We start from the raw sequence: 12433 nt of genomic DNA on the forward strand, positions 1-12433 counted from the left end.
TTTTAAATATCTAAGATAATCGCTGTCGACGTGGCTGGGTTTGTGCATGTTTGAAACCCCCAAAATCCAACCCTACAACTGGGTTTGTGGCTGGGTTTGCTTAATCGTACATTACCGAAATCTTATCACTCTAATTTCGAAGTGGCTGAGCTAATGCGATGGAGTCTGATGGTTGATGGCAGATCGATGGGCTGTGTGTGTGTGTGCGCGCACATGAGAGAGTGAGAGAGAGAGGGGGGGGGGAACAAACCCATTTAGATCAGATTCTTGGAAAAATAGAGGAGAAGGACCAAACCTTAGCAACACGTGATGCCCCTTCACGGTGTAGATTTTTCGGCAACAGCAACGTGGAGGCAGAGAGGGAGGAGACGGTAGTGGTTGCGACGACGGAAGGATTTTGCAAGGATGACGTTACTAAGCTCCCGGTGCCATATCTTCCAAACCGAGGGGAATCGGCTTATCCATCAAGTTTAGAGAGAGAGAGAGAGAGAGAGAGTATGTTAGGGTTTAGAATGGGACTGGAAATATATTTGTACAAAAGAGAAGAATTTCCCACACACCGAGTATTTTCGCGGCTGTAAATTTCCCACTGAGACTCACGCCTTTTTCTTAAATGGGGTGAACGCTGTAATTGTATTTAATGGAATGCTGTGGAAAATTTTCTGCTCCCCTACAGTGCGTGCACGCTATCTTAACATGAAGATGCAACTCTATCACAGCATTTTTAAAAGAATGCTATAAAATTAAGCTATTAAAACTCATGTTTGTTGTAGTGATAGTTTAAATTTATTGTGCCTTTTTTAAATTTTTGAGAAAAACTTTCATGTTCACTAAGTCAACTAGTTGCTAATTGGATATCACTCCATTGGATACTTCTAGGGACTTTTATGTTAGCCTCGTATATATACAATTTTATCTTTTGGACTTTTGACTAAGGCATGTATGTTTAAATTAGTTTTCATTCGTTTATAATAAGTACGCTAAATCAAAGTAATTGATTGACTTCTTTTGAACATATTAGTGATAGCTCCTGCAATTTGAATATTTAAACTAAGTGTCTCTAAAATATTTTTATCATTCAAACTAAGTGGTAAGTTTGGAAAATAATTAAAATATACAGGAGCATTATGTAAGCTAGACTTCATTAAGTCGAGCAGACTGTCACTACATATAGTGAACTCACCATCTCTTAATAGAGGTGCTATTGACACAAAGAAATTGTGCACAAATCGTGCATTGATCGCGATGTGAGGCCTAGGACAGGACCCACAAAAATGAACCAGAATGAAAAGTTAGATAATTAGATCAAATACTTCTAAGTATCGGATTGAGCTGATTTTTCGCGGGGACCTTACAAAAATGTTTTAAATTTGATGAATGGCTCAGATCATTTATGTGGAATCCGCCACATCGTGATCAGTACACGATATGTGCTCAATTTCTCTGTGTCGATAGACTTACGGACCTCTTAACGATAAAAAAAACTTCAGGAGTTAATTAAGTCCTTTTCTGGTCAAAGGATGTCAATTTGGATGTCAATTTTTTTATATCCATAGCAATTTCAATTTCTTATATCTTTCAATATGGATCTCAAAAAAATATGTAATATGAATTTTGTTAGATAGTTCTCGATTAGTTCTATTATACAAAGTTTTCAAACTCATGAAAAACATTATAGATTGAAAGATATAAGTGATAAAAAATTATACGAATTTCAAAAATTATTATCTCTTTTGGGACGGAGGGAGTATATATTATATTTATGGAATCACCGTACCAATTATCTGAGAAGACTTTTGTTTTTAAAACGGCATTTTTTTATTTTTGGAGGAATTAAAACGGCATATGAGGAGACTCCTTCCCATGTTGGCTAATGTTTTGGTCAGATCTCTGAACTGAAGCCATTCGCGCCGGCCCATTGGTCTTGGATCGATCAGACCAACCATGAACACATAAGGCAGCCTTTATACTGTTTGATCACAAAATGATTTACACTACATACCGCCTAAATGGGTGATGCATCTTGGTATCTCCATGGAGTTTTTTTTTTTTTGATCCGTATCTCCAAGGAGTTAAATTCTTACTTTTAATCAATAGATAGATAGCCGATGAGGTTCGAACACATAATATAATATCTGCCCTGATGTTATACTAGGTTGTTAGCCACTAAGGCCTCGTTCCAGAAATCTTCTTAAAAAATAAGTAACTTATTTCACATTTTCAAAATAAAAAATAAAGTAAATGAAAAATAATTTTTCAATTTTTTTTGCATCGTATAAAAGATCTCAATGAGATATTTCAAACATCCATATTGCATACTATTTTTAGATTTCAATAAGTTCATAATTTTTTAGCTTGAATTTGTCTCTTAAAAAATAAGGACATTTTTTTGTTTCTGGAACCGGCTCTAACTCATCTTAAAGAGATGGGCAACTTTATTATTTTTATTCTAAACACGAAAAGGATGTGAAAATCATTTTTTTTTAACCATATTAGCTAGAGTTAAGTTATTAAGAAAGTACTTTTGTAGATAAAGTACTTCAATTTTCTCACAAGGAATTACCCTTTTTTTTTTTGCAAAATCGATCCTGCAAAATATAAAATTTTAGTTTTCTTGTATAATTCTTCCTCTTGCTTTAGTTTACTTTTTATGAAAGGGAATGGATATTCACACTCCCTTTTTTATTTTTTAATGTTGAAAGTGTATTTTTTTTTTACTAAAAAACAAAAAAATTGAGTGTGGGTAACACAAGAGAGAGTGTAAATTTCATTTTCCTTTATGAAAATACATTTCCCACTTAATATCATGGTCATTTGTACATAAATGATGAAAAATGATAATAAAATCAACTTTCATAGAACTTTTTGAATATTAGTCACTAAGATAAGTTGTGAGATACCCACAACTTCAACTTTTTCTTTAAAAAAACATTATCCTTTAATATATTAGAAGGAATTCTTGTTTTTCTATTTGTTTACGTCACTTTTATTGAAAATACATTTTTCAATATTCATTTGGGACAACTGTCAACTGTACATCTACATATTTGAAGGTGAAAGATACGTTTTTTGCTCGGCAAGGTGAAAGATAACTGTGTAATCTTTTTTTTTTTAACTATAGATAATTTGCCTATTGAAAATACATTTTTCAATACTCATTTCGGACAACTGTACGTCTACATATTTGAAGGTGAAAGATAACTGTCTAATCTTTTTTTTTTTAATTAAACGGGAAAGACTACAATACACACCCCTTATTTAGGTGTGTATCATATGCACCCCTCAAAATGTTATGAATTATAGAGAAAATGTTAGGAATTGTATTGTTAAAAAGTTACGAATCGTATAAAGGTAATGAGATACACCAAAATGTTATGAATCATAATGAAAATGTTACGAATCTTACTGCTGAAAGGTTATGAATTCTAGAACAAAAGTTACGAAACACACTAAAATGTTATGAATGAACCATAAAATAGATGCATATAGTACACCTTTTTAAAAAATGTATATTATAAACTTTCCCTAGATAATTTTCCTAACTGGTAACCAACTACTCCTTCCGTCCCATATTGGACGACGACTTTGGAGAAACTCGAAATTTTTCCAGACACAATGATTACACCCTTTCTTATAAAACTTTCAAAAAATACTCTTTCATTTTGAAAACAACTAACAGTTGGCAACCAAACTGTTAAACTCATGGAATCCAAGTAATTTGAATAGTTTAAGACAAGGGCAAAATGGAAAGATCAAGTATTTTCATGCTTTTACTTTTCAAAATGGACATTCATTTTTGTAACGGCAAAAAGCGTCAAAAATAACTTCCATTTTGAACCGGAGGGAGTAACAACTAACACTTCTTGTATGTTTTAATAAAAATATATATATTTACACTTTAAGAGAGATGTTGACAGTTTTCTGATTTACGGGTAGTAACTCTTTTGACTTGGTTCTAGCATGACGACAGCCTTAATTAGCACACCCATACAATCAAAACTACTCTAGGCGTTGGTTTCACTGTGATATTTCAGACCAAAAGTAACCTCATGGAATGCTTTTTTACTTCCGTCCCAAGCTCTTATTATCGTTTCTTTTGATATCAAACCGTAGCATAATTATAATAACGTGGATACCATCCCAATCAAAGCCAAGTTATTCAATTTCGAGCTAGGGTTAATTCATTCGTTGAAAACTCATTCAACATCAACTTGTCTGTTACATTAACAAATCAAGCTTCGATATTTTTGAAAGTTTGTAAAAATTTTCACATCAAGCTGCTACTCCTCATTTGGCTTATGGTGTTAAAAAAAAAAAAAATAAACTTCTTAAGATCAACTCGTTTCTTAAACAAGCCATGCTGGAACATACCAGAGCTTGTTAAGTTATCGAATCAAACGTGAACAATCAATTGTTTAGCTCATTTTTAAGTTCTACAACAAAATCAATTGCTCCGAAAAAGAATATGTCAGGCGTTTAATATATGAATTAATTAGGATACAATATCCTCGTGTTATTGAAGACAAAACAAATACATGGATCGAATCATCATTAGCTATTATATACATGAACAGTTACAATTAATGGCCTAAAGTTAGTATCATACATACATCTTTCCACAGTAAAACTATTCAGTAGTCCGGGAGCATTGAACAAATTAAAAAAGTTTGCTTGCAAACTCATGGTTAGCTTCCCCTTTCATTGCAGAAGAAGTTGGTAGATCCCTAAGCTCAGATAGGCTCCTTCCCAGCTGCAAAGCCACTTTCATTTCAAACAACTCCCCATTCTCTCTCCTCTCCACTTCTCTCTCCTTCAAATTTGATTCTATGGACTCTTGCATGAGCTCAAAGAAACCGGCATTGCTCCGGTACATCTCAAACACCATCCCAACTTGCCAACCGTGCTCGATTGCGTTCACGACGGTCGACAAAGCCCCGGCAACGACGCCAAGAACCACAGCCCACGACCCGTGGCCCACGAAAGCAGAGCCTAAAGCAGCAAGTCCGGTCAGCAAAGGGCCAGAAATGGCCAAGATTTTGTTCAGTTTCAAGGCTTTTTTACCCAACCTCAGGTAATCTTCCTTATCTTTCCTGTTCAAAACCGTAACTATCTCTCTCATTTCCCCCTCTAGCTCGCCATTCCAACCGTTCCCATTTTTTCTCCCACCGAGACCTTTTGCCTTCCGATTCTGTAGTGGGGCCCACCAGACAGCAGGCTCCACGGTTTTTGGAAATTTCTCGAGCATCACACCCAGCAGAGGAAGCGGGTATGCCCTGTCAAGTGCTAGAACTTTGGCCGTCACCTCTTTCACGTCGTTCGAATTCGGAGCACCGATGCTAACAGCCGTGCGAATCTCTTCGAAAAGCTGCTTCAACAGCCTCGAAGCGTTTCTCTGCTCTTCTGCAAGTTGCGACGGTTGAATCTTGTTCATGACCAACAACATTCCCGTGGCCGCCAAATACAACAGAGTAGAAGAGAGCTTAAGAGCCACAAGAGGAGCCCCGCCCGCCCCCATAGCTGCAACTCCGGTCATTAGTGACGCTGTTAGAGTGATTGAGTTTATGGAGGTTAGAAGTAGTCTATTCCAGTTGTTTCTCTGCTCTCCTATATTCTCATGCATCTCCACTCTATCGGCAACAGCCTCCATGATGGCGTAAAGCTTCTCTATCGCCATGGGATCGGACTCCTTAGGAGAGGGAGAAAGCTTTTCGAATTGGGTGGTGGTTGTGTTTTTGTAACCATTCCTCAATTGCAACTCCTCCACCAAACCTATGGTGGTTAGCTTGGGAAGAGAGAGGCTACTACCATTTCGAAGCTTCGGCATGTTAATAGTAGCTCTAACGGTCATGATTTCTCGCCGGCAACGCGAAGAAGATGAGGGAAATGATGAAGGGACCACATTTGATGCTCGAATGCTAGCCATTTTCCTTTTAGAAACTCGAATGGCTCTTCAAAGTGTGAAGTTTTTCTTGTTTTTGTCTTGATTTTTGTTGGAGGTGAGACAGGTTGTGGAGTTCTTTTGTGGGTTATTTGAGGTTGAAGAAAAGAATGTAGTGAGTTGAGATATGGAGGAGAGAGGATAAGAAGGTGTGTGTGTATATGTGTGTGTATATATATATATATATAGAGAGAGAGAGAGAGAGAGAGAGAGAGAGAGAGAGAGAGAGAGATTCGTGGGGTTTGTCATTATGACGAAGAGTTCAAGGGTTTGAATCGGGTGGGGATTGGACCATTTCTCAAATTAATAAGCTTGGGGAAGAGGTTGGTCTTTGAATGACTTTCAACGGAAATAACCTGTGAAAACTTTTGAAACGGCAAACAATCGCGCGTTTTTGTCCCCTTGCTAGATTACAACATAATAACGACAAAAATATAAGCAAAACTATCAAATTTTATAGGACGAGATATATAATAGGATCAATTCAACTATTAATCTTGAGGCAAATGATACTGATCTAATTTTAAAAAATTGGTTTGTCTAGACAAAGTGAATATAAAATGTAAAAATTGTAGTAAAAAAACCTTAAAAAGTTTACTAACGAAAAAAATAGTCTAAAATAGAGAGATTTTTTGGGTTGTTTTTACCTTTTCTTAACTTCTTTAGATGGTTGTTGGCAAATTTTTAATTTTTTGATTTCTCTCGTCGAGGCGATCTAATAGTCACAAAAAATTAACGCCGATTAAATTTTTATTTGAATAAAGACAAATATAATATTATAACAGGATTTTTTGGGTTGTTTTTAAATTTTTGTTCACAAATTTTTAATTTTTTTGATTTCTCTCGTCAAGATGAACTAATAGTCACAAAAAAAATTAACGCAAAATTAACAAATGCAAAAAAATTTAATGAAGACAAATATAATATAAAAGGATTATTAAGTCATGCAAAGCATGCTTGGTATTACAGTGTTATTTTCAAGAATACAAGGAGTTAGTTTACACACATCTCAAATAATCATGAGATGTTAGTCAAACCTTCTAATATAATAAGACTATTTACGGCGGGACCAAAGTTAAATGCAAACTAGTCTCATAAAGTGTAATAGTATGCCACATTTACAACCAATATTTACATGTAGGAATATTCGTGCTAGTGGATAGGGATTGGTTCCCCAAAAATTCATTATGAGTTAAGGCCGTAAGCTGACTTGGATACTTGACCATCGAACTACGTTAGAATCTTGGTAACAGGAAACGTTGATTCAAAGTACAAAAAAATGTACAACAGAAAAAAGTCCCCAGTCCACAGATGATTTGGGGTGGAGACTAGTTCACATGCGCAAGTAGTGTGACGTTCGAGGTACCCGGAGTGCAATTGGTCAAACTGTTCCAGCTTATGTCGTTCGCCCGGCTCGCTCCTTGGTCTTGACTCTTGAATCACGGGAGCAACCATGAACAACAAACATGCACTAGGGAAAATGACGGTTCAGGACGTGTTTTGATAATTAATCCCCGTTAAAGACATGTTAAGAATATTTATTAATACTGAAAATGTCCTTGACAGGTATTAATTATCAAAACACGTTATTTGCCTTCATTTTCCCAAACACTAATGGCGTTTATAGTACTAGCATATTGGAGGACAACAAAAATATAATGGAGTACCACCCACCCACAAATTTCATATACTGGGCCACAAACTAGAAATCATATCTTGGGCCGGGTTGAATTCGGGATGGCTTATATATATAGGAAAAATGAAGGCCCATGACGTGTTTTGATAATTAATATCCGTCAGTGACATTTTCGGCATTAAAAAATATTCTCAGCATGTCCTTAGCGGGTATTAATTATCAAAACACATCCTGAGCTATCATTTTCCCTTATATATACTACCTACATAATTATGAGACTTATGCATGCCGAAGCCCATCTAATAAATAAACGGGTTTCATTTAGTATTCTCAAGCTTGACCCTAGTAAAATTTTAGTATTTCTCAAGCGCGTCTAGTTAGTCCATTTGTTTTTCTAAAGCAAGTATGCCAAACATAAATTCATTACTTATAGACTATAACTGTTACAATACAAATTAGAGTTCACAACCATAATAAATACTGTATTATATTTGTAAGCTCTAACACTACTATTGAAAACAAACCAATAAAATATATGTAGTTTTAATAATTACATTGTCTCCCTAAAAAGTGGAGTAATTAGTAAGGGAGGTTTGATGCATGCGTGGGTCAAATGTTCTTTAACTTGAGTATGTATGTGCTGGAGAGGTATGAATAACCAACGGTCAAGATGATAAATGGTAGGATCTTTTGGGGTTGAAGGAGAAGGCAAAGGTGTACAAAATGAACTATGGCGCAGTCACTCAATGTGAGGTCGGTTTTGAGACTCTTGAGAGAAGGACAATAGAATATTGAGAAGGGAGTCTTCTTCCCTTGGAATCAATACTCACCAACTTTCACTACAAGAATCCATGTAGTAGGCGATAGAAAATAGCGACGAAATTAGTTTCGTTGCAAATAGTATACATTGGCAAAAAAATTGTCACCATTGTAACACAATTGGTGGCGAAATTAAATTACCACGTTATTGAAAGGTGCATATGAAAAATCAATGAAAGTTAAATTTTTTTTTTTTTTTTTGCATAACGTGTATTTTTTCCCTAACGTACGTGTATATTAGTGTTAATGGTACAAGATAATTTGCACTAATACTATAAAACAAGGCCAAAAAAAAAAAAAACCACCTAGAAGTGAACACCAATGAACTCACCGTAAAGACAGAGTGACCAAATAAAAGTTTAAAAAAATTATAACAAATGAATAGATCGGCAACATCTATTAACCAAATGTTCAAAAAAAAATAACATAGAATAGTATGCAGAAAAAATGATAGATAATATTGCCTCTATTAACTTATTTTTTAATTTTCTCTCTCAAAATAAAGCAACATATAATCTTATCTATTTTAATTTATTCTCTGATTTTTTTTTTTTTAAAAGAAGACATAATGTTATCTTTGTTAGTCTATTCTTCTTTCTCTAAAAAATAAAGCAACATATGAGGTTATTTATGGTAGTTTGTGCATTTTGGATTATTTTTGTTAGACATTATTTTTGAATAAAGCAAAATATGCGGAAAAAAGCAACAGATAATGTTACCCCCCTTTTCTTTCTCTCTCTAAAATAAAAAATATAATCTTATTCTCTAGGTTTTCTAAAAAAAGACAGATATCGTAGTCTTTGTTAGTCTATTCTTCTTTCTATCCAAAATAAAGTAACATATATTGTTATCATTGTCAGTCTGTTTTGGACTATTTTTTTGTTTTTATTCAAAAAATTTGATTTTGAACATTGTTTTTACTTTTATATTACTCACTCAAGACAAGGATCCGGATCCTCTCCACACATCTTCCGCCCCTTTTGACCAGATGTTTTTTTTTTTTTTTTTGGGTCAGTGTAACATTTTATAACCAACCAAACCAGAAAACAAAGGGAATAAATTCCAACACAAGTACCTATACACAGAAGTATAACCTCACTACAATCTACATTTGTAGAAACAAAGAGAAAACAAAATTACTAGGTAGCATTCCCAAGGACTCTACTTGAGATATTTCATTGGCTACAAAGCCTTTGATTCTCAAGTGAGTTTGGGAAGTGCTTCCAAGTACAAACCCTTAGCCTTATATTTTCATTAAGATGAGCTAGCACTTCATTGGCACTTCTAGGCCTTCCCCCAAATACTATAGAACTCCTTTCAGCTCAGATGCAATACACTCCTGCAACAAAAGTTAATTTGAACAGTATGGGACGAAACTTTTGCCTTGACAGAAACTAGTTGCCCAATTCACTTCCATGTTCCAAGCTTCAGCTCCCCGGTGAATCTGGAATCTATGTAAGATCACTTCCCAAATAAAGTTGGAAAAACCACACTCAAAAAACAAATGTTGCAAAGTCTCATCGCATTGGGAACACAAAACACAACCAGGTTCAATCTCCATGCCCCATTTGCGAAGCCTTTCCTTAGTTGCCAGTCACTTCAAACATGCTAACCATAAAATAAAAGACCATTTAGAAACATTATTAGAAGATCAAACAAGAAAGGCCCATGGAACCTTTAATTTGGACCATTGTGTTTAATAGCCTCCCACGTGTGTTTCGTAGTATAAGCACCAGTCGGAAAGAAAGTCCACACCACTTCATCATATCTGTCCCTTTGAGGCTTCAAAGAGTCTGGAATTGAAAGCTGAATCCGTTGCATCAGATTGGATCTAGGCCTAGGCCAGTGCCATTCACCATTAAGAATAACAGAACTCACTTTTGCAAATAAAGATCTTCACATGGTAGCAACTGAGCGATCATCAAGAAGTTTGTACAGGGGGCCTTTGGGATGCCAGTTGACAAACCATATAAAAGTATTGCAACCATCTTCTATAATATGCTTCACAAAAGGCTGACCCACACGTCTAAGTTTCAACAATTTTCGAACAGTCCATGAACAGTCTTGAGGCACCTTCATAGCCCACATATTTTGATCTCTTATCATATAACTGTGAACCCACTTGACCCACAAGGTGTCCTCTTTCTTGCAAAGAGCCCACAAATGTCTCAACATGGTGGCCTTGTTCCAAACCTGTAGGGACTTCAAGCCCAAACCACCCTCAGCTTTGGGAGAGCAAACTTCTAACCATCTAACTTTAGCCCCAATTTTTTTTAGATGAATACCAGACCACAAAAAGGCTCTCAGCATCACCTCAATTTCCTTAATAATTTTCCGTGGTAGAATAAACAATGAACCACCAATAAGTCTGCATACTTAAAAGAACTGATTGTATCAAGAGAGCTCTTCCACCATAAGATAGGCGACTATTAGTCCAGCTAGCAATTCTCTGTTGGGTTCTGTCCTTTAGCTGAACACAATCCTCATATCGAAGCCTAGTGGAAATAAGGGGCACATCCAAATAACGAACTTGTAAAGTACCCTCAGGAATTGGAAAAAGATTCAGAGTGTCAGCCTTGACAAATTCCTCAACCCCAGAAAAAAGATCTGACTTTTATGAAGATTAGGTTTTAAACCAGAAGAATGATAAAATTCCTCCAAACTAGATTTTATAACCCCAATAGAAGAGATATCAGCCCCAGCCAGTAAAAAAAGATCATCAACAAAGGCTAAATATGATATGCTCAAATTGCTACACTTGGGGTGGAATGTAAACTGACCTTGAGAGATTTTCTTTTGAAGAATGGCATACAGACCCTCCATTACCATAAGGAATAGGTAGGAAGAGATGGGACCTCCCTGTCGAAGCCCTTTTTCTCCCTTAAAGTATCCCTTTAACTCCCTATTAATTACCACAGAGAACATAGCAGAGGTTAAACATGTCCTAATCCAAGAGATAAACAGAGGAGGAAAGTCCATGGCACTCATAACCTCAAAAAAGAAATCCCAGTCAACTGAGTCGTACGCCTTCATTAAGTCTATTTTAATGGCACACCTTGCAATACCAAAGTCCCTTTGTTAATTCCTCACCAGTTCTTGCATCAACAAAATGTTGTCTAATATAGATCAACCTTTGACAAAGGCAGCCTGGGCTTTATTAATGACAAAAGGAAGGACAGGTTTTAACCTATTTGCTAGTACCTTGGTTATTATTTTATAGACAACGTTACAACAAGTAATGGGTCTATATTCCTTCATAGATTGAGGGCAGCTAGTTTTAGGAATCAGAGTGAGTGCAGTAGCATTAACATGTCTCAATAACACACCAATTTGAAAGAAATGTAAAATAGCAGCAGTTACCTCTTGACCGACCACAGACCAGTTCTTCTGAAAAAAGCTTGAATTGTAACCATCTGGTCCAGGGGATTTGTCACCATTGATCACAAAGAGAGCCACCTTGATTTCTGCTGGAGTAATAGGAGCAATTAAGGCATCATGAAAGGAATTTGGAACTGTATGAACAAAGCATAATCTTTCCAACGAAGGACGCTTCTGAGCTAATTTAGACCCCAACATTTGCTTGTAGAATCTGAGAATCTCTCCCTTGACAGCTTTAGGATCTTCCAAACGATTACCATCCTCATCACAAATAGACAAGATCTTATCCTTCATTCGATGACTTGCGACTTTCTTATAGAAAAAACTTGTATTATTATCCCCCAAACTAAGCCACCTTATTCTTGATTTTTGCCTGCACCAAGCTTCCTCAACAGCACTGAGGTCGTTAAAGTTCAATAGACATAGTTTCTGGTATTCCAGCAAAATAGGATCCCTTGTAAAATTAGCACAACGTAACTAGATACTACTTAGCTCTTCCCTGGCAGCAATAACTCTATGTTGAATATCACTGAAAAATGCCTTATTAAAACTTCGCAAACAAGGCTTAAGTCTCTGAAGCTTTTCATAAAGGTACAGCATAGGATAATCACCATTATCCACAGAACAACACCAAGACTGGGTAAGAACGGAAGAGAAATTTT

The 12433-nt window shown here is 35.9% G+C and overlaps 2 protein-coding genes across 2 annotated transcripts; both read right to left on the reverse strand.

Annotated features, from left to right (window-relative positions):
• Positions 1 to 4592: 4592 nt before the first annotated feature.
• Positions 4593 to 6027, reverse strand: LOC131315269 (probable F-box protein At4g22030). The gene has a single exon (XM_058344415.1). It carries the CDS (start codon positions 5921 to 5923, stop codon positions 4658 to 4660), a length of 1266 nt encoding a protein of 421 aa, XP_058200398.1. The 5' UTR covers positions 5924 to 6027; the 3' UTR covers positions 4593 to 4657.
• A 4262-nt stretch (positions 6028 to 10289) lies between these two features.
• LOC131313995 (uncharacterized) lies at positions 10290 to 12065 on the reverse strand. Its single transcript, XM_058342490.1, has 4 exons — positions 11773 to 12065; positions 11174 to 11295; positions 10780 to 11000; positions 10290 to 10715 (listed from the first exon to the last, which is right to left on the reverse strand). The coding sequence occupies exons 1-4, from the start codon at positions 12063 to 12065 to the stop codon at positions 10290 to 10292; spliced, it is 1062 nt and encodes a 353-aa protein (XP_058198473.1).
• Positions 12066 to 12433: the final 368 nt, after the last annotated feature.

The sequence above is a fragment of the Rhododendron vialii genome, chromosome 13a (assembly GCF_030253575.1).
Source record: "Rhododendron vialii isolate Sample 1 chromosome 13a, ASM3025357v1".
In the NCBI taxonomy this organism is placed as follows: Eukaryota; Viridiplantae; Streptophyta; class Magnoliopsida; order Ericales; family Ericaceae; genus Rhododendron; species Rhododendron vialii.